The 20,757-nt window shown below is 37.8% G+C and overlaps 1 protein-coding gene across 3 annotated transcripts in view; it reads left to right on the top strand.

The window, feature by feature from the left end:
* Positions 1-20,757, top strand: part of SATB2 (SATB homeobox 2) — a 202,135-nt gene that overhangs the window by 142,487 nt on the left and 38,891 nt on the right. For all 3 annotated transcript variants that reach the window (XM_010373689.2, XM_010373697.2, XM_030917024.1), the window contains one exon: positions 4,482-4,637. In XM_010373689.2, the coding sequence (XP_010371991.1) occupies positions 4,482-4,637 (156 nt within the window). The remainder of the gene's footprint in view (positions 1-4,481; positions 4,638-20,757) is intronic.

Here is a 20,757-nt window from a genome sequence, read left to right as displayed (position 1 = left end):
TTTTTGAGATGGAGTCTTGTTCTGTTGCACAGACTGGGGTACAGTAGTGTGATCTTGGCTTACTGCAGCCTCTGCTTCCTGGGTTCAAGCAATTCTCCTGCCCCAGCCTCCCAAGTAGCTGACATTACAGGCACCCACCACCATGCCCGGCTAATTTTTGTATTTTTAGTAGAGATGGGGTTTCACCATGTTGGCCAGGCTAGTCTCGAACTCCTGACCTCAGGTGATCCACTTGCCTCGGTCTCCCAAAGTGCTGGGATTATAGGCGTGAGCCACCGCGCCTGGCCAATTCAAAGACTTCTTAATCCGCTAAACGTGTTGGTCAAAGGATATGAACCTCTGACCATTATATGATCCCATACTCTGTTTCTGTCCCTTTAGGAAGTTCCATTCTTCCATAGTGGTATGTGAGGGGTGGGAAGGTAGGAGTGGGCACAGGGGCTGGCTCTAGGATGTTTATATGTAGCTGCTCAGTTGCCGAAGAAGGAGTTAGGACATTTGTGTTGAAGCCGAGTTTGCATAGCAAGCACACTGCTTTCCCTTAAATTGTATGTTTATTTGGTTGGGCTGGATGGGGTGTAGGGTGGCTGAGGGCAGGGGCAGAGGGTAGTTTAAGCTCTGTTTTGTGTAATCTGAAAAAGACAAAATGGAGGAACACTTGCAGTGGAAGCATGCATATGCAGTGTCTAGATCAGAATGACTGAGATGTCACTCAATGATCCTTTAGAAAATGATGGTGGAAAGGTAGGCCTTAATTATTTTCCATCCTAGGATCATCTCCCCACAGAATTTGGTGACTTCCATTCTTCCTCTCCACACACTTGGAAAGTATTCTTTTCTTAGGCCCTCGTGCAAGTGTATACATCTAGTAATGTGTGCTTCAGAGCTCCTAACTCAAGGCAGTCAGGGGTCATTTCTAGTTCACATCCAAGCCTACTCATTTCTGGCCTATCTCCTACTTCCCCTAAACTTTTACTACTCGATAGATTTATGATAAGGCCAGTCCATTCACTGTTGCTGTGATAGTTGCAGGTTCTGTCTGAGTGATAATTCTCAAAACCAATATTTAATGGGTATACATTTTTGTTTGTTTGTTTTTGAGAAGGAGTCTCACTTTGTTGCCCAGGCTGAAGTGCAGTGGTGTGATCATGGCTTACTGCAACCTCTGCTTCTCAGGTTTGAGTGATTCTCCTGCCTCGACCTCCCGAGTAGCTGGGATTACAGGCACATGCCACCACACCAGGCTGATTTTTTTGTATTTTTAGTAGAGGCGGTGTTTCACCATGTTGGCCATGCTGGTCTCAAACTCCTGACCTCAAGTAATCCGCCCACCTTGGCCTTGCAAAGTGCTGGGATTACAGGCGTGAGCCACCATACCCGACCTAATGGATATACATTTATACAAATCTGAAAAATGGGCGGTCCAAAACCAAAGGTTGTTTTGCTTAGATATTATAGCTTTGGTTTTGTGTTTTCTGATAAATTCTAAGGAACTGATTAAGCATAGAAGCACAATTGTATTCTGGTAGAAATATTTGAGCTTTTTCAAGTATATCCATTTTTTTCACACATTTTAACTCTTTTTATATTTTTATACTCTGCAATAAACTTTTAATTGAAGATTACTTTCTATCATGCACTGCCAAATTGTGTTACTTACACTTCAATCTTTAGTGAATTATGAGTTTTAGTTACTGTTTAAACCAAAAATAAGTCTCTTGACTGCTTACTTTGGATGAGTATAACCAAGCATTTTTATTTATTTAAAAAAAATTCTGAGGGCATACATACTGAGCTAGTAAGTTGGGCAAGTTGTTAATGTGCACTAATATTTACTTCTGCTAAATTCATCAATATGTTTGCCACTTTCGAAGTTCATTAAACCATTATAGAAGAGCCCAGCCATACTTCATGGCCATTTAACAAGGCAGTTCTTCTTAGAAAGTTACTTCTACTTGTTAGAAATTAACAGAGGTCTGTGTGTTTGTTTTCAGCTCTTTTGTACTATTTTCCTAACAAGATTATACATCGTAGGCACCTTTTCAAAGACATAATAGCTTTCAGTGCCAGACCGACTTACAAGGCCACACAGTTAGGGTCAGTATTTTGCTTATTTTGACCAGAATGCCATCTAGAAAATTCATTAAGATGCCCTTTAGGGATAGGTGTAGCAGGGAAATCTCTTATTTAATTTCACAGTTTTGATATTTTAAAAAATAAATATTTAAACATGTTTTTGAGAATACAGTCATGGCATTGCATTTGTACATTCTCTAGAATTGTCTTCTTTTTCTCTTGGGTAAAAATTGAGAAAGGAGAGTTTATTAAAGTCTTTTAAAACATTTCATGATTACCGACTTAAAATTCTTTACAGGCATATCTCAACAGTAAAGATCATAGTACGGTACAGATTTTATTGTGAGAACAAGTATTAGAGGAGTACTCACTGACTCAGCCTTTTAGTTGGAGTCAGCAATTTAGTGTACACAGGCAGCTTGACATTGATGCAGGGAGATTATTTTCCAGACCCCATCTATACTTTATTAGTAGCTGAAAAACAAATTGGAGAAATTTCAGTTTTGAAATTATACCTGCAGTCTCTTTTTATTTATTCAGTTCAGCATTCCGTGCTGTACTTAATAATGACAAAGCAATACTAAGATAAGAATGATCATTTTTTAAAATGCTTACTGTGTATTAGGTATTGTGAACATTTTGCATGAATTCAATTGTCACCATTTTTTGGTATTACACCCATTTTACAGATGAGGGAACTGAGGTTTAGATGGATTCGGTAACTTGTGTAAGGTCACATGGCTGAGGGGTTTCATCTTAGCCCTCATGGTTCTAGAGAAGACTTGACCAGTCAGGTGGGATGAGATAGTCAGTGAGGCAAATTAAGAAAACTGAATTAAGAAAGGGCAGACATGCTATGCTAAAACATTCTCTTAACAGGGAAAGCACTGTGGGTTAACTAGAAATTTTGAGCAGAACAAAGAGTTTTTTTAAAAAAATTACAGAGAATTGGATTTTTAATGGGAAAGTCCCAACCTAGCAAGGAAATTCTTATAACAGCACCTGGCATAAATTGGAGATTTTGGAGGCAGTGTATAGTGCAGTGTCCTGACCCCATGCTTTTGAGCCTGAAAGAGTTGCATTCAGATCATGGTCCCTTCACTGGCTGCTGGGTGTCCTAGGTTAAAATCCTCTTTTATTTCAGTTTCTTAATTTGTAAGATGAAAATAATAATGTCTAACTCATTGGAATCTTAAAAGAATTAAATGTGAAAACAGAAGTTAAAATGCTTTCTGGAGTACCTGGCCCATAAAAAGCACACCATAAATTATAGTAATTATTGCTTTGTGGTAATCAGAAAATAGTATAAGAGAAGGAGGTAGAAGAAAAATGGCAGAAGTCACTGAGCACTGTTAGGAAGCAAAGCCTTTATGGAAACGTAGGGCCTTAAAGTGCTGCCTCTAGACACCATTTGTCACGGAGTCCACACTGCCTGTTACATCTTTCTCTGGACAAGGAGAAAAAACCCAGGTTAGGTCAGTTCAGCTGGTAGTGCACAAGGATCAAGGATGTCTTTTCCTGAAGTCTTGCTGCCGGAGGTTCCAACAAAATGTCTCAGCCCTCTCTTATTAGACACCAGCAATGCATTCTAGGGCCCACACCAAGTAAATGTTATGACCATCTTTTGGATTAAGTAGATTCAGACATTTTAGGGTTATCCTAACCCCAAGAAGTACAGATACCTTCTATATTGTCCTTCATTTGTCTCTGAAGCTGATGGGAAATCATTCAATTAAAACGAGCACTGCAGAATACATAAAACCACAATATGAGTTTAAGAAAATGAAAACGGCACATCAAAGGCATTCTGAAGCCTAGTTTTATGAAATGAAATTTTGTTTCATTTCCACTGATTTCCTAGGTGAAATTAGGTGACTGTCTGGGTAGCATAATGATGATAATGATGGGAAACCATACATACTCGAATGACATACGTAAAGCTTTAATAAAGAATGAGAGAGACTCGGGAGTGCATTAAATTGAGTAATAATTTATTATTTAGAGACCTCTACCCATTTACTCATTTTTTTTCTGGAAGAATTGGCTCTTCTTCCAAGGTGTGCCATTTTTAGAAAGAAAAGGTTAACTGTGTGTGTGTTCTGCATGTTTGTTTTGTTGTTAGATGGTTGCTTACAGTTTGGTGTCTAGGAGAGCCATCCTACCTGTGAACCTTCGTCTGAGATACTGTGAGAAAACAGGGTTGACAGGATTCTGCATGTCCTATAGGAATGCACTGCAATTATTTCCAATCACAATTAACCTGATTAGAATAATGGACAGGAAGTGTCCCTCTGTAGCTAATGCAGTTTGGCATCAGCTGACTGAAATCCTTTGATAATTTCTGCACAGATGGCTGGGCTGAATGCAGCACTTTTTAAATTATTATTTTCATGGTCTCTTGGTAGGCCAAAACCTCGACACCGACAACAGACCTCCCTATTAAGGTGGACGGCGCCAACGTCAACATCACAGCTGCCATTTATGACGAGATCCAACAGGAGATGAAAAGGGCCAAGGTGTCTCAAGCCCTGTTTGCCAAAGTGGCTGCAAATAAAAGTCAGGTGAGTGGTTTTTAAAAGAGCAAAATCGAGGGCTGGAATTAGACCCTTCTCCTTCCCCCACCAATAAAAATACATCTGTTCCTATAATAATAATAACAATAATAACCCCCAAGAAACCTGTCATGTTCTGCCTTTTACTCTAGTTTGCTTTTATCCCCATTGGAGTTCAAAATAGAGATGAAGCCAAAACCCGATCTTTTTTTTTTTTTTAAAGATTAAAAAAAATTAGCCTCGAATGATTTCTCTCCTTTTTCTAAACACTGCAGTGTACTCTTTTGTTTCTCTCCCTTTATATATATATATATACACACACACACACACATATATGAACAAAACTTAGAATGTATATAACGGTACCTTTCTGAGACCAAGTTTTAGCCAAGTCTCATCACCTCTCCTGTTCCCACAAGGGGAGTGGCTGACTCTGTTATAATAACCACTTTTCCCCAGGCCCAGAGACACCTTTTGATGTCAGGTGTTTCTTTTATGTACAGAATACAGTTGCTTTTTTTCAGGAGAAAACACACGTGGGGAGTGCAGGGTAAGTGCTAAAATCTTTTAACAGAAAAACATAGAAGCTTATCCAGTAAAAATTTTCAGAGTGCTGGGATTGCGGAGAATGTAATGCTCTGGGGAAAAGAGCAGACAGATGCTTAGGTTTTTTGTTTCTGAAAGCAGCAACAGTTGATGGGATCTACTATCTGCTTCAATTCTTCATTTAAAGGGACAATTTCTGCCCAGACCTAGAATCCTAGGTTAGTTTGAGTTGCATGCTTACTTATTTATACCTAGGGCGAACATCTAATGCAGAGTGGAGGAAACAAAAGTTAGTTAAAGCGTAATTTTGAGAGTCTTTGGATTCTGAGCTTGATTTCCACTGTGTCCTTGTATGACAAATGTTTTCATCCCTACATATGTAAATAATAAAATGATTGATCATCTCCCTAACAAATCTTCCGTTGTGTGCTATAAAGAAAGGAAGTGACTGAGTATTGTATTTCTATTAAGCAAGAAGGTTTTCAATAAAAATTAAGTTTTTGAAACTGAAAAAAATCAAACTATAGTTAAATGTTATGTTTAGATTAATTATAGAGTATAGGGTTAGCCTTTTTTACCTGCAGTTTTAACCTGATGTAGGTTATTTTCAGATGTTGATAAAAGGAGGAGAGTAGAATATCAAAGAACTTGGAAAGGGATTAAAATGTTTGTTTCCCTTTTCAATTTCAGTGTAGTAATTTTTCCAGATTACTCTGACTTTCTCTCATCAATGAAATCAGTGAAATACAGTTTGCTAAGACATGATGTCCAACCATACTATGAAATACATGAAAAGAAAATACCATAGAGCTGTCTTAAACTGTTAAATGCATAAAATCCCATGTACCACATGGCAAAATATAATGAGAGTTGGAGCTGTTAAACGAATAAAGCTGTTAAATGCATAATGCCACTTGGCAAAACTACTGTGCATTTAATGGTTTTCCACTGTGTAATAAAGGACATATGTGGTAAATGTGCAGTGAGTATAAAAGCTGCACAATTGATTTTGCAAACCTGCCCCTTAGTTGTGACTTGATGTAAATATCAAAGTTTCACACAGTCCTTCTTCTATAAGCAGCTTTCAAGAAAAACTGAAGACCGCAGTCTGAGAACTTGATTCCGAATGCCTGTAATCTTCCTGTTGATTTAGCACTATGGCTTTTGGAAATAGTGATGCTTCCAACCTCCCAAAAGAATTCAGGTAGCTGATTGAAAGCTGCTTTTGCCAATTGGAAGAAGCTTAGCTCTCCAAATTTTTGATGTCTCCTGAAGAAACCAGTAGCCCTGATTTCGTAGAATTTAGAGGAGAACATAGTTCTGGGAATTAATATGCTGAAGATAAGATTGAACTTAAGTGAGGATAAGAGGCTTTGAGGTTGTTCTTTTTTCACTGGGACAATGATCTCATTTTCATCTATGAGTAGGGAACCTTATTGTAAATAGCTGACTAGATAGGCAATTCAGACATTATGTTTATTATGTTTTTTTAAAAAAAATGATACTGCCAAACAAAATGAATTTAATTGGTGGTTTCAAAGGCAATTTAACAAAAGATATTCACTCCCATTTTATTAGTATCAGTATTCACTTGATAAAAAGTATATTTAGTAAAATCAGTTGCATGATTTGGTACATGGCACATATATTTGGTGGCTATCCATAAGGTGTATCTGTGTGTATGTGTGTGTACATGTATGTGTGTATATATAGACATATATACATGCATACATACATATACATATATACATGCATGCACATGTATATATGTACACATGTATGTATATGCACACACATATGTATACATGTATATACATGTTTGTACATATACATATGTGTACATGTATGTATATATAATATATTTATATAGGTATACATGTTTGCATACATATAGGTGTGTGCATGTATGCATGCACATGTATGTATATACATGTATACGTGCACATGTATGTGTATGCATGTGTGCGTGCACACATATGTATATGTATACATGTATAAGCTGTATATATATATGACTAAGATATATATCCACAAGGTGTGTCTATGTGTGTATATATAGACATACATGTATATACATAAACATACATGTATATACATATATGTATATATGTATGTATATATATCCATAGACACATGTATATATACGTCTATACATATACATACACGCACATAGATATACCTTATGGACATATATATCTTAGTCATATATATTACACCTTACAGATTTATATATCTCTCTTAGTCATGACTAATCATAGGACTTAACCTCTCCAAGATGCAATGGGGAGTGGCCACACCCACTCCATTGTGTGGTGAGAACTGAGAGGAACAAAGGATTTTCTCTTTTCTTGCATTTTCTTCCCTCCTTTTATTTTTCTTTGGAGGGATCTTAAGTTCTTGCAGTGACTGAAGAGCCACATGCAAGGGCTTTCCCTTCTCCTGAAGGTGAAATTAGGGCAACAATTAATTAGGTACTCTTGTGAACTGGAGTTGCCTTGAATCCCTGAAGGCCCAGTTCAAATATGCATAGCAACCCTCTCCTTCCATTTGAAATTTCTATGACCCCTCCATTAACACTCCTTGGTGTTGTTTGCTGTAATCAGCTGTTAAGAATAATGTCTAACACTGCCCTGTGTGTTAGGGAAGCCTTGAATGGGGACTAGGAAGAGGGAGGGGAGTTTTAGAGAGAGTAGGAATGATGGGCCAAGAGGGTCCTTGAGGACTGTAAGTGTTTAGGAACCAGGCACAATGCAAGGAAAGGGGTTCAGAAAAGGAGTTGAAAGGTTGGCAAACTGGTTCATTGTGAAAGTCCGTTACTGGGAAGTGTGTATATGTTTCCCTAGTGCATGGGTTACATGAGGATGCATTTGTAGGGTCCCAGACCACCTCCTGCAGCTCAGCCCCAGTCCCTTGGTAATGGCCAGGCCAGTCCATCATCCACTTCCATTAGGTATCTTCTATCAGGCCGTTGCCCCTTTCTTCAGGGGAAAGGAGTCCAAGAAGAGTAAGACCAGAAATGTGTTTATGCACATTTCACATTTGTACATTTCCTTCATTTTCCTTTTTTTTTATTTTTATTTATTTTTATTTATTTATTTATTTATTTATTTTTTATTATACTGTAAGTTCTAGGGTACATGTGCATAACGTGCAGGTTTGTTACATATGTATATTTGTGCCATGTTGGTGTGCTGCACCCATCAACTCGTCAGCACCCATCAATTCATCATTTATATCATGTATAACTCCCCAATGCAATCCCTCCCCCCTCCCCCCTCCCCATGATAGGCCCCGGTGTGTGATGTTCCCCTTCCCGAGTCCAAGTGATCTCATTGTTCAGTTCCCACCTATGAGTGAGAACATGCGGTGTTTGGTTTTCTGTTCTTGTGATAGTTTGCTAAGAATGATGGTTTCCAGCTGCATCCATGTCCCTACAAAGGACGCAAACTCATCCTTTTTTATGGCTGCATAGTATTCCATGGTGTATATGTGCCACATTTTCTTAATCCAGTCTGTCACAGATGGACATTTGGGTTGATTCCAAGTCTTTGCTATTGTGAATAGTGCCGCAATAAACATACGTGTGCATGTGTCTTTGTAGTAGAATAATTTATAATCCTTTGGGTATATACCCAGTAGTGGGATGGCTGGGTCATATGGTACATCTAGTTCTAGATCCTTGAGGAATCGCCATACTGTTTTCCATAATGGTTGAACTAGTTTACAATCCCACCAACAGTGTAAAAGTGTTCCTATTTCTCCACATCCTCTCCAACAACTGTTGTTTCCTGATTTTTTAATGATTGCCATTCTAACTGGTGTGAGATGGTATCTCATTGTGGTTTTGATTTGCATTTCTCTGATGGCGAGTGATGATGAGCATTTTTTCATGTGTCTGTTGGCTGTATGAATGTCTTCTTTGAGAAATGTCTGTTCATATCCTTTGCCCACTTTTTGATGGGGTTGTTTGTTTTTTTTCTTGTATATTTGTTTGAGTTCTTTGTAGATTCTGGATATTAGCCCTTTGTCAGATGAGTAGATTGCAAAAATGTTCTCCCATTCTGTAGGTTGCCTGTTCACCCTGATGGTAGTTTCTTTTGCTGTGCAGAAGCTCTTTAGTTTAATTAGATCCCATTTGTCAATTTTGGCTTTTGCTGCCGTTGCTTTTGGTGTTTTAGACCAATGGAACAGAACAGAGTCCTCAGAAATAATACCACACATCTACAGCCATCTGATCTTTGACAAACCTGAGAGAAACAAGAAATGGGGAAAGGATTCCCTATTTAATAAATGGTGCTGGGAAAATTGGCTAGCCATAAGTAGAAAGCTGAAACTGGATCCTTTCCTTACTCCTTATACGAAGATTAATTCAAGATGGATTAGAGACTTAAATGTTAGACCTAATACCATAAAAACCCTAGAAGAAAATCTAGGTAGTACCATTCACGACATAGGCATTTCCTTCATTTTCTAGTTAGGACAGTTTAGTGGTTTAAAATAATTTTCTGTGTGTGAATTCTGAGGATTACCTTGCTTTTCTGTCTGCAGAATACTCAGATCATGGAATAGAATGACAGTGGTAATTCTCTGTGAATTAGGAGTTAGTGGTCCTTAGTAGAAGCCATAATGTAAAGGCATATGGAGCGTTTTCTGTATAACTCCAGTCTGACCCTCACATACAAAGGGCCACCAGGGAGCGAACGCCCCACATTCAGTCCGCATGGCCACAGGAATGCCTTGTTCCTCAAAAGCTTCTGCTAATCTTCCTGGCTGTCTTCTGCAGATTCTGTGGGGCTGCTTTCCCCTTTTCTTCCCAATTTTACCCAATCAGCTGTGATCTGGGATATAGAAATCTAGAGGAGAGAAAGCATAGTAACTTGTGGGCACATCTTCTGCAGTTCTCTGGGGACGGTTGTGTACTTTGACAGCATCCTCAGCCACATTTCTCTCCCTTGACGTCAATTACCCCATTTCCCAGACACTGATTAATTGTTTTTTTTCTTCTCACATCCTGCTATCTTCTCCCTTTTATAGACTGCGATAGGTTAGCTCATAGAATGCTAAGAATCATCTGATGTTGTTGTTTTTTTTTTTCTTTGAGAGGAGAGTGAATCTTTATTATTTATTATTATTATTTGCATACCCAAAGACCCAACACTACGTATGTGATTGTTTTTTCCTACTAGGTTTGGGTAAAAATAGAGTAGGGAGAGAAATGGAAAGGGGCTTATTTTTAATCTCTATTTCCCCTTCCCTTCATTGAAAAGATAAACCAATGAACAAAAACTTCAGAAGGGCTGTGGACTTGCCTTTTGTATCAGGAAGATGGAGAGAAACTAACACACCCTGTTCTGTTCCATACAGACAAGGGGAAAAAGACGGCCTGGTTGTAAACCCCAGATGCTGGTAATGAAAGGGGCAGCCCCAGAGCCTGCTGGGATAAAAGAAAAAGGGTGATTTTGGAACCAACACGGACCCAGGGGGGTCTCTGGTGAGATGATATTAGTAAGATGTCCTCATGTTTACAAAGGTTTAAAGACCTCTGCCAATCCTCCATGCTACCTATGCCTTTGCAGGCCCACTGGCTACCGGAACTGCCACTAAAGTCAAGAATGAGAGAGATCTTCCTACTACACACTTTAGAATGGGAGGCATAATTGTGATCTCATTGTAGCTAGAAGAGATGGATTTCTGGCTTTTAATACACAATTCTAAAATCATTTTCCCCATAGAAACTATGACCTACATGGTGATTGGGTTTCAGTATGTTCTGTGCTTCATGTACATTAGGATTAAGTGGATTTTGTGTACTGACCTTTATGCCTTATCACTATGTTTCTACAAAAAAAAAATGTTTCAAGTTCTCAACTACTTAACAAATTGTATTCCTAAGTGATAGTGTACTTATGTTTTAGATGTAGTTTACAAGCTCAGATTTTATGAAAAATTTTTTTTTCTTAAAATCTCTCCTTATAGGTGGTCTAATTTGCTTGACAGGCTAAATAATTTAAAACATGTAGGTCTCCATAGAAGATTCTTTATATAAAAGAAAAAGGAAAGAAAGACTAATTAATTTTTGTTTTTGCATCTCTTCTTAAAATGTCTCAGGCGTATATTTATACATTTTTTAAAGAAATAATTTATATTTTGTGATTACATAAGTAATTTAACAACCTCATTTTAAAAAATTCAGAAAGTGACGAAGAGTATAAAAATAAAAACATGGATCAGCCATGATTTCATGACCCAGATATAGTTACTATTAACATTTTAGAATCTTTTCTTTCAATGTGTATATGTTTGCATGGGAGTGTATGTCCATGTTTATATCCTAATTGATATCATAACTGTGTAACAAATAATTATAAGACAAGTTAAAACTATAATTTTTAAGACAACTTTTTTATGTAGGAGACTAAATTTATAAAATATAAAATATTATCTTGTCTCATTACTTAGTTTCCTAGCCTTTAAAAAATGTTGCACAAAGATCAAAGGTTTGCCATTTTGCACAAAAAGTACTCTAATGTTGATCTTACATTGTGAAGTTTCCATGTTGAGGACACCTTTACTGGGGTTGGGATAACCCAGGGCACTGGAAGTAGACATGTTGCTGCCCTGGCCTCTCTGTTATAAAGAGTAACAGAAACTGTAGGCCATAGGATACCCTGTGTAAAGTGAGTTGGTGGTCTGTCTCCTAATGATTTTGATTTTGCCATTTATATTCTGCACGTAAGGTAGGCTAAAATGAGGTGTGCAGCCTTGACTGAGTAGCTGCCAGGTAGGTTTCTTCAGAACGCAGTCATTCTGAGACCTATCATGGACCAGTTTCCACTCTTGTCAACTGGATCGAGTATACTAAAATTTAGGGATGGTGTTCCAAATTCAAATTCAAAAAAGTTTAATATATGTACACTAAAATTACCATTTGAAAAATGTTATGCCTAGTGAAGGAATTTCTCAGATTCCCAAATGCCGAACTAAGTGGATGTGAACATAGTGATGCATGAGCGTCAAGTTGAGCCCTTCAGTCTCCCCTCTTTTTTCTCTTGGTAGAATCTCAAGAAATCAGATTCTAGTGAAGCAGTCTCCTCAGACATTCCTATAAGATCTCTGTTTTAATATCAACCTCATGATCAAGAATTGGGTTCTTTTTACCACCCTCACAATTAATTATGTTAATGTTTCATGCCTTAAAATTAGTCTTTATAGGAGTCCTTAGGCAATCAATAATGATGATGATGATAATGAAGATTAATCAGACTACATATGCAGTTCTTAAAATGTCAAATACTTTTAACTCATCACTAAAGTTTTAAACTCATTTTTAAGTTCATTTTATCCTTTGCAGAAACCTTTGAGTTCATTATTTTGCCTGTTCATGACTTGGTAACTTTGGAAACTTGCATGTGTCTTTGAAGCAAATTAGGTTGCCATATTAAAACCTCCTCTCTGATTTCTCCCCAGCCCATTGGGGAAGAGGACATTGAGTTAAACTGTGGTTCTTATAGTCAGAGAATGTTGGTGTCTATGAATGGTTGCTACCACTTTGCTGTTGAGACTATTTAATCTTCTTTTCCCAGGGCCAAGACTAGGGTAAGGCAAGCTAGCTGCCTAGGGTGCAAGATGTAAGAAGGCAGGCACACACTTGTCAAACCATACTGTTTACATTTCATGCACTAGTCGCTTGCTCACCTCTTTCTAGTCCCACCCTGATCTTTCAAAAGAGTCTTAACTCCTGGTTGTCTTCCCTGTCTGGTTTCCCCAACTACTACCCTGCCCGACCCCCAACCCCCACCACCACCCATTATGATAAGTTCTTTAGGAAGTTTGCAATATACATTGATATGTCACAGGTGTGCTGACATTTGGACCTAAAGGGAGGCATTGGAAGCATTTTTATTGTTTTCTGTTAGATATTTTAGCCTAGTGCATTTTGCTGTTAATATCTTTCTACTGTTGAAGTGAAGAAGTCCAAAATTCTAGATTCATTCTTCTTTTTTGACAAACACAAATGGCTTTTTCAGGTGCATGTACCCATGTATGCTTGTATGTATGTTTGTACATATTTATACGTGTAAAGGCATACCAAATCTCCATGCTATTAAATAGCTGTGTATATTCCATGTGTGCTAAGGAGGGCAACAACATTTTGTGTAATCCCATCTTGACTTGAGCACAGTCTATCAGAGGTTTAAAGGGCTCTTCTGAAGTAAAATTTTCCTTACTCTCAATTACAGACTCAATCTTTACAGACACATCCATAGAAATGTCAGTGACATGCATAAGATAACCCAGAGATAGCTACAAATTAGTCCCCATAAAAATACAGTTTAGAATTTAGTATACAATTTTGAAAAGTAAAGAAGCAGATCATTTTTACTTATCATATTTAAAGTATAAAATAATTAACCTTGAACTTTAACCAAACAGCCAGCACAGTTTTTTCAGGTTTAGATAACCTCCTTGTCAGGGATTCATTGAAGCCTTTGACAAGCCTTCCTTGTAGTTAGGCTTTTATCCATTTCAGTTTTCTTGATTAGGTTATCTTGAGTCATTAGGGGGTTTATTTATTTTAATAGACACTTATTGGATTCATGAAAAGAGAATTTGGTGACGAAGAAACAAGAGCTGAATATTATGTGGCTCATTTCACACTTCAGAAGAGTCTCAACCATCTGAAGAGAAATCCTTTCACAGTTACAAAAGTTTGTTTGGGGACTTTATGTGCTTCCATGTAGAAAGCGAACTGTCTGTAGTTAATAATATGAATTTCCTTTTGCGATACTCAGAAAACATTTCCCTTTGGTTACATATGCTGACATTTTCTGTATTGAAGATGTGGGTGAGTAAATGGCCTTTTGCATTTCTGCTGCAAGAATCTATGAGTCATTCTCCTGAAGAACTGTTCATTTGCTGAGTTATTCATTCATTAGAGTTCCTAAAGGGCAAAGGGAGTGGGGGCTACTTACTAATTAGTAGGTGAATTAACTCATTAGCTTTGTGTTAGGCATATCAAGGGGAGTAATCACTGTGACAAGGCCCTGCCTTCAAGGAGCATATACAGCTTTATTCAACAAGGGCAAAGTTACTAACTCTCTTGTGGGAGATTAGAGAAGGCTATGGACTTGTGTTTAGTGCTGGGCAAGTTCTAGTTTGTATTTGTTTGAAATATTGTAAAAACTGGAAAATTGGTCATAAACATAGACCAATGTTTTTAAAGGAAAAAATCATGGAGGCTGTGAGAAGTTGGGGTCCAAACCAAGTGTCCTGGGGAAGAGAAAGCAAGCCACTTTGTATGCAGAGGCATTTCAGTACCATGGACAGGAACCCCACTCTTTTCAGCTGTGGTGTGTCCCTCCCCTCCTTATCACTTACACATAAGATTTACAGCTAAGATTCAAACTTATGTCTGATAGGCTCCCAGCTCGAACACTGGGCCATATTATTGTTTTGTGAAAGGCCTCCCTGGTCATTTGAACATTCTCAGCCTTTGGTATGTGGTTTGGAGGATGTGTCACTCATTGATTGTCGACTTGGAATATTTTAATCTTTGAAAATATTTTCTAAGTGAAATAGATATTTCCATACCTCATTCATTTTCAATTGAAGAGAGCTTTAAAAACTGTGGTATTAACAACAGCAACAACAAATACACACATACATACACACACAGAGAGAAAAGAAAGTGGTTAAAATGATAACAGATTGTTTAAATGATAGATGTAGTGTGGTTCTTTATGATATATGTCATGTCTTTTTAGAATGAATACTCCTCGAGGGTAGAACTTATGAAGCGTGCACTTTATGAGTACCCGACCATTGTGGGTCCCAGTTAATACCAAGCCACACAAGTTCACTATGAAAAAAGATATCTAGGCTAGGATAAGTCATGCTCTTGACTTTATCATAGCCTTTTCCCCAAGAACGTCTTAAAAAGGAAGAAGTTGGGGGAAAGAGGAAAATAAAGATAAGTTAATTCTTCATCATATCAGTTAAAAAGCCATCAATGACTCCTAGAGACCATAAGATTAAGATAAAAATTGGCTTTTTTGCTTGACATTCTTTATAATCTAAGCCCTACCTTCATTTCTAGACTTTCATTCCTCTCCCCACCTGGTGAAATCTGTCTTTATCTTCCAAAATTCACCTTGTATGCCATTTTCTCAATGATGACACTTTTCCTGAACTGCTTCATGGTCAGAATTAATTACTCACTTTGTTGTTGGCAATCTCAATTAACCTTTCAAGTAAAAAGTAACAATGACAATTAGATAATATATGTAATGTACTAGCCCATTGCATGGCATGCAGGAAATGTATGCTCAACAGAAAATTGTTAACAGAATCAATGTCCTGAGAGACTACTATTACTTTTTGCAATGTATATAATGGACCATTTTCCCTATCATATTCATGCATTAGAGATGGGGAAACAAACCTCAGAACATTGACAAGGTTGCTTCTGAGAATTAGTGCTTCTCTCCAACAATAACTCTCTGAATTTGAGTCCGTAAAACATTCCTCTAGGCTAATTTCTATGTACTCTAATAATTTTGGTTCAATCTAATGACTGTTTATTGAGAAGCTACTATGTGCAAGAAACCATACTCTGCTCTTAAAATGCTAAAATGAGTAAGAAACCAACCCTTGCCCTCCACTCCCATCAAGGAGCTAACTGTTCTGATAGGAATCCAGACATACCCATCCCTAAAAATAATAATGATCAAGTTGTGAAAAGGTATAAACAAAATGCTTCAGGGGTATACAAGAGTGGGCAACAAATGAGACCACATCAGCTGAGACTTGAAGTATAGCTTCTCATGGGCAAAAGAAGTTTGAGTATGAGACATTCCATTTAAGAGAGTAACATGGCAGAAGCATGAAAGTGAGAATGTACCTGTGAGTAATTCACAGTGACTGGAGCACAAGGTCAATATGGGAATTGGTGGGAGACGAGGTCATGAGAGAAAAATGGGGGCAAATTGTGGTTATTATTGTTGCCTCTTAGTAATGTTCTTGAATTGTGAACTAGAGGTTCTTCCCTTTATGCAACTCATTAATGAAACTATCAACTTAATAAAAGATAAACTATGAATTTATTATTCATCTTCCAGAAAGAATTAATGGCACATTTCTTCAAATAGTAAGCATGTCTAATACATTTACAATGTGATTTGCTTTGTAAATGTAGATTGATATGCAACTTTTCAGGAACACGTGGATTGTAAACAAACTATGTCTTGACTGGTAGGAGTGTCACCTCACCTGCATAGTTGGAAGGGCAGTCAGAGTTGTTTTTTCTACTGAGGGAAATATATTTGTTTAAGAGGCTGATGAGATGGCTAAAATGAGATATGAATAAATATTATTTGCTTATGCACCCTAATGCTTGGGAACTTTTTAACCATTGATTGCAAGGAAGCAGTCTTTGAACTTATTAATGCATTCCTTCTCTGGATTCAGATTTTGGAGGTAAAATAAAGTTTTAATTGCAAACCTCTTGGTATTATTACACTTGGGCTCCATGTATATTTTTCTGTATAAGTTCCAGGAATTTCCTGTATCTAAAAAAGCTTTTTATGTTGAACTAATTTTAGACTCACAAAAATGTTGCCAAACTAGTATGGAAGGGATCATTGCACTGTATTGTATATCCCTCACCTATCTTCCCCTAATGTTGACACCTTATGTCACCATAGTGCAATTACTGATGATAGTACAATTATCAAAACCAGGAAATTGACATTGTTTCTATACTGTTAACTAAACAAAAGCCTTATTCTAATTTCAGCAGTTTCTCTACTAATGTCTATTTTCTGTGCCAGGATCCTATCCAGCAACCACATTGCGTTTAGTTGTTATTATTTCTCCTGAATCTTCTGCAGTCTGTGACAGTTCTTAAGTATTTCCTTTTCTTTTATGACCTTGCCATTTTTGGTTATTTTGTTGAACACTTCTCAGTTTGGGATTGTTTGATATTTTCTCATGTTTTGACTGAGGTTATGCATTTTGGGCAAGACTACCTCAGATACGATGTTGTAACCTTTGCAGTATATCATTTCAGGACATTCGTGGTGTCAGTATATCATCACTATTTGACCTTGACTACTTTGTCACGGTTATTTTTTATTTGTACCTTTAACCCTGATGGTTTATCACTGTCTGCTATTTCTGACAGATAACAAGGTAACAGATCATGGAATGTAGAACAGAAAAGGAACTTAGAGACCATCTTTTGTTAACCCACCCTTTAACAGTTAAGCACCCAGGAGCTTGGAAAGGGTAACTATTTGCCCAACGGCCACCCGGTTATGTAATGACAGACCAGGAACTTAGCAGTTAGGTCTTAGAGATCCAGGTTTGATACTCTCTACACTTCCTAGCTATGCTCAAACATTTGTAATTCACTCAGTCCTAGTTTTACCAGACTGTGAAAGTTAAATGAACTATATGAATATCCAGCCAACCTTTGGTCAAAACTTAAAACCAGGCTAAGAGAGAAATCCCAGGGAAGTATATACTCCACAGTTCATGGTGCCCACTCACAGAGCTGGCCAAGGCTGGAAACCAGATGAACTTCTGTGTCAGCATTTCTGAAATGAAAATTATTCTCATGGAATGCTCCACATAACACAGAGAAAACAACAAAAACCTACTTGAGATTTTTAACAGAAAAAGGAGATTTGTTTATTAATAATTCATGAGTTCCCATTGAACATGCACGACAGAAACAGTGCTATTCAATAGAGAATACTGTCATCTGTCACTGTTTTATTTGACATTTACACTTTTTTTTTTTTTTTTGCCTGATACTGCAGAACTTTCTTGGATGGCATGCAAAAATTATATAAATGAAAAAAATCCCAATGTGGGGGGACCCTTTATCTCTTCTGTGATGGGTTCACTCACAATTACATACGTGTGTGTTCGTGCAACTGCGTGGCACTTTCTCACACATTCATTAGCCAGCAAACAGGCTAATAAGAGACCCTATTGAGAAAACAGAGATAAGCATCCCAAATGGGCTGGTGAAAAGATGATATGAATAAAATGATGGTGCATGAGATGGGAAGTGAGGTGGAAGAATAGATTTCCTGAAGATAGGCATACAAATACGTGGAATGAGCAAGCGAGCCAGAGCAAGGGGAAGGCAAATCATGGCTGCCATGAAGAAAACTAACACAAAAATACATTGCCAGTTCAGATACAAAATAAATACCTACAAATGGCATCACAGGAGTGCCCGTATTACGGAATAATGACTTTTAGGAGAAGAGCAAGGTAGAGTTAGGGTCACCTTCCGATTTTGTGCTACTATAAGACTCTTTACAATCTTTCTGCTCTGTAGGTTAGTTATTATTTATAAAAATCACAGAACCAGCTGATACATTCATAAGCTAATTATTGAGGCAGCTGGGTACACATGGTGCAATATGTCCAAGGCTGTGAAGTATCACAGATTTCTTGGGACCTGCTGTGGTGGGGGTGCGCTATTGAAGGCTCCATCCCTTAATCTGATCAGCCAAGCAAACACTTTGTGGGGAAACTAGATTAATAACCCTCTAAATACCATGAATGTGCTTCATCTTCAAAACCGGGTTCCCTTAAGCATGCTATTAGCTCAGCTCCATGAGGGATTTGAGGAAGTTCTCTGGTGCCTTAAGAACAGGGTCTTGTTGGCTACCTCCCTGTGCCAGAAATTAATTTGGTTTGCTTATGTCTGCACACATGATCACACTTGTGTCTAATCTGCTCCCTAATAGCTTCAAGGTCAAGACCTTGCATGTCAGTGGGCAAATTGAGCACTACACTTCTTAAAGACTGATGGCAGACAGCACACAGTCCATAACGAGGCCTGTAGTGTTGTTCTAAGTGATTGTAATGAGTGCAGATTATAACAGCGCATATAAATCAAATGCAGCAATGAATGTTGTGCGAGACATTCCCAGTGTCATAAGTGGAGATACCACTCAGCTGTCACCTGTCTCCTTTCAAGCTGCAGCTTCCCACAATGCAGTTCACTCCTCAAGCGGAACAGCAGGTGCTGTCTTCCTTAAGGTCTGGGTATCTCAGATCTTCATCTTTTAACAGATGCAGGTTTTTGTTTGTATTTTCCATTGAATGATTGGTCTCCATGTTCTTGCCTCCCCTGGGAGATGTTAAACATACCTGTTTGAAACATTTGAAAGAATTCAGTTGGATACTTACTCAGATCTGTGAAAAGGTAGAGAAGTAGGAGCTTGTTTTTCCACTTATTTTCCATTTCAAGAATTTTTCCTTTAAGCAAAGAAACCCTTGAGGAAACACTTGGAGATTTTTAAAAATATAATTTATTTTCTGGTAGGGATAAAAAAATTTGTCTTTATTTTTTATATACCTTGCACCTTGAAAATCAACCATTATCTGCCTTTCAACTGAGTTGAAAAAGAAATCTGTGAAAATACTTGGAAAAATATTTCCAAGCAAATGATAAGATATCTTGTTTTCATTCTTCCTAACCTTCTAACTCTCCCAAGCTTCCAGTTTATTGCAAGAAAAGATCAGGTCTGCGCAAATGTGGCCTCTCACTTGTAAAAACAAGGCAGTGTTGTGTTACAGATTAGTTTATAAATCCCCGGTGGCTTCACAGTTCAGTGCCTACAGCTGCTGCAGATGGGCCTGGGTTTTTGTCTCTTCGCGGTGCTGCAGCCGGCAGTTGAAGGAGAAAATGGAATGATCAGGTTATTAACATGGAGGCCGTGAGGAAGAGGCTGCACAATGAGAACAGCTGGTGTTGCTGTCTTGGCTGATGCAGCGGAGATAATCAAATCTTGCCTTTTTTTTGGGTAAAGGCAGAAGACACAGTGGAGAGTTAGATAAACAACAGCTTATGATATTATATGGGGTTTTTATAATGCATGTCAGGAAATTTCATTGGCTTACAAGTGATGATATAGAATTTGTTGAGGTTTGGAAATTATTTTTCACAAAGTCATTCATGTTTATGCACCTTTTAAGATAAATTTTTTACTCTTTTGCAAGAGATATGATGTGGGACAGTTCTTGTTTTTAAAATTAGCGATGTAGCTTGGAAATGATGGGTTAGAAAACTACTGGGTAAAATATTTTGACATGAGTCAGTGAGCGATGTTGACAGCATCCTCTGTATTATTTTCATATAATCCATCATTATTTGCATTACATTTTCTTTCTTGTGCAGTTGAAAGAGAGAGAACATCCGGATGCCAGAGTTTGGAAGCAGACATTTGCAGGTGTGACCCGACCAACTGCCTACCTTCCTGCAGGTGTGGCTGTGGCGGGAAGGTGATGGTTAAGAGGGCCTAGAGCCTGAGGTATTCAGAGATTGAGCAAATATGCATTTCTTTTCATTCTAGCCAAGGTTATTGCTTCTATTTTACGGAGTTATTGATAATTGTAAGAATATTTCCTCCCTAGAGAATTCAGTGTTGTTTACACCTAGACAATTTTTCTTTTTTAGAATTTGCTGTCCTGTAATGCATATTTATTTATCTTCACTCTTAGCATGAAATGCTGCCCAGTTGGGTAATTTTAAAAAATTGTAGCTGACTGACACAAATGA

The sequence above is a fragment of the Rhinopithecus roxellana genome, chromosome 14 (assembly GCF_007565055.1).
Source record: "Rhinopithecus roxellana isolate Shanxi Qingling chromosome 14, ASM756505v1, whole genome shotgun sequence".
Lineage (NCBI taxonomy): Eukaryota > Metazoa > Chordata > Mammalia > Primates > Cercopithecidae > Rhinopithecus > Rhinopithecus roxellana.
This window is presented reverse-complemented; position numbering and strand designations above follow the sequence as displayed.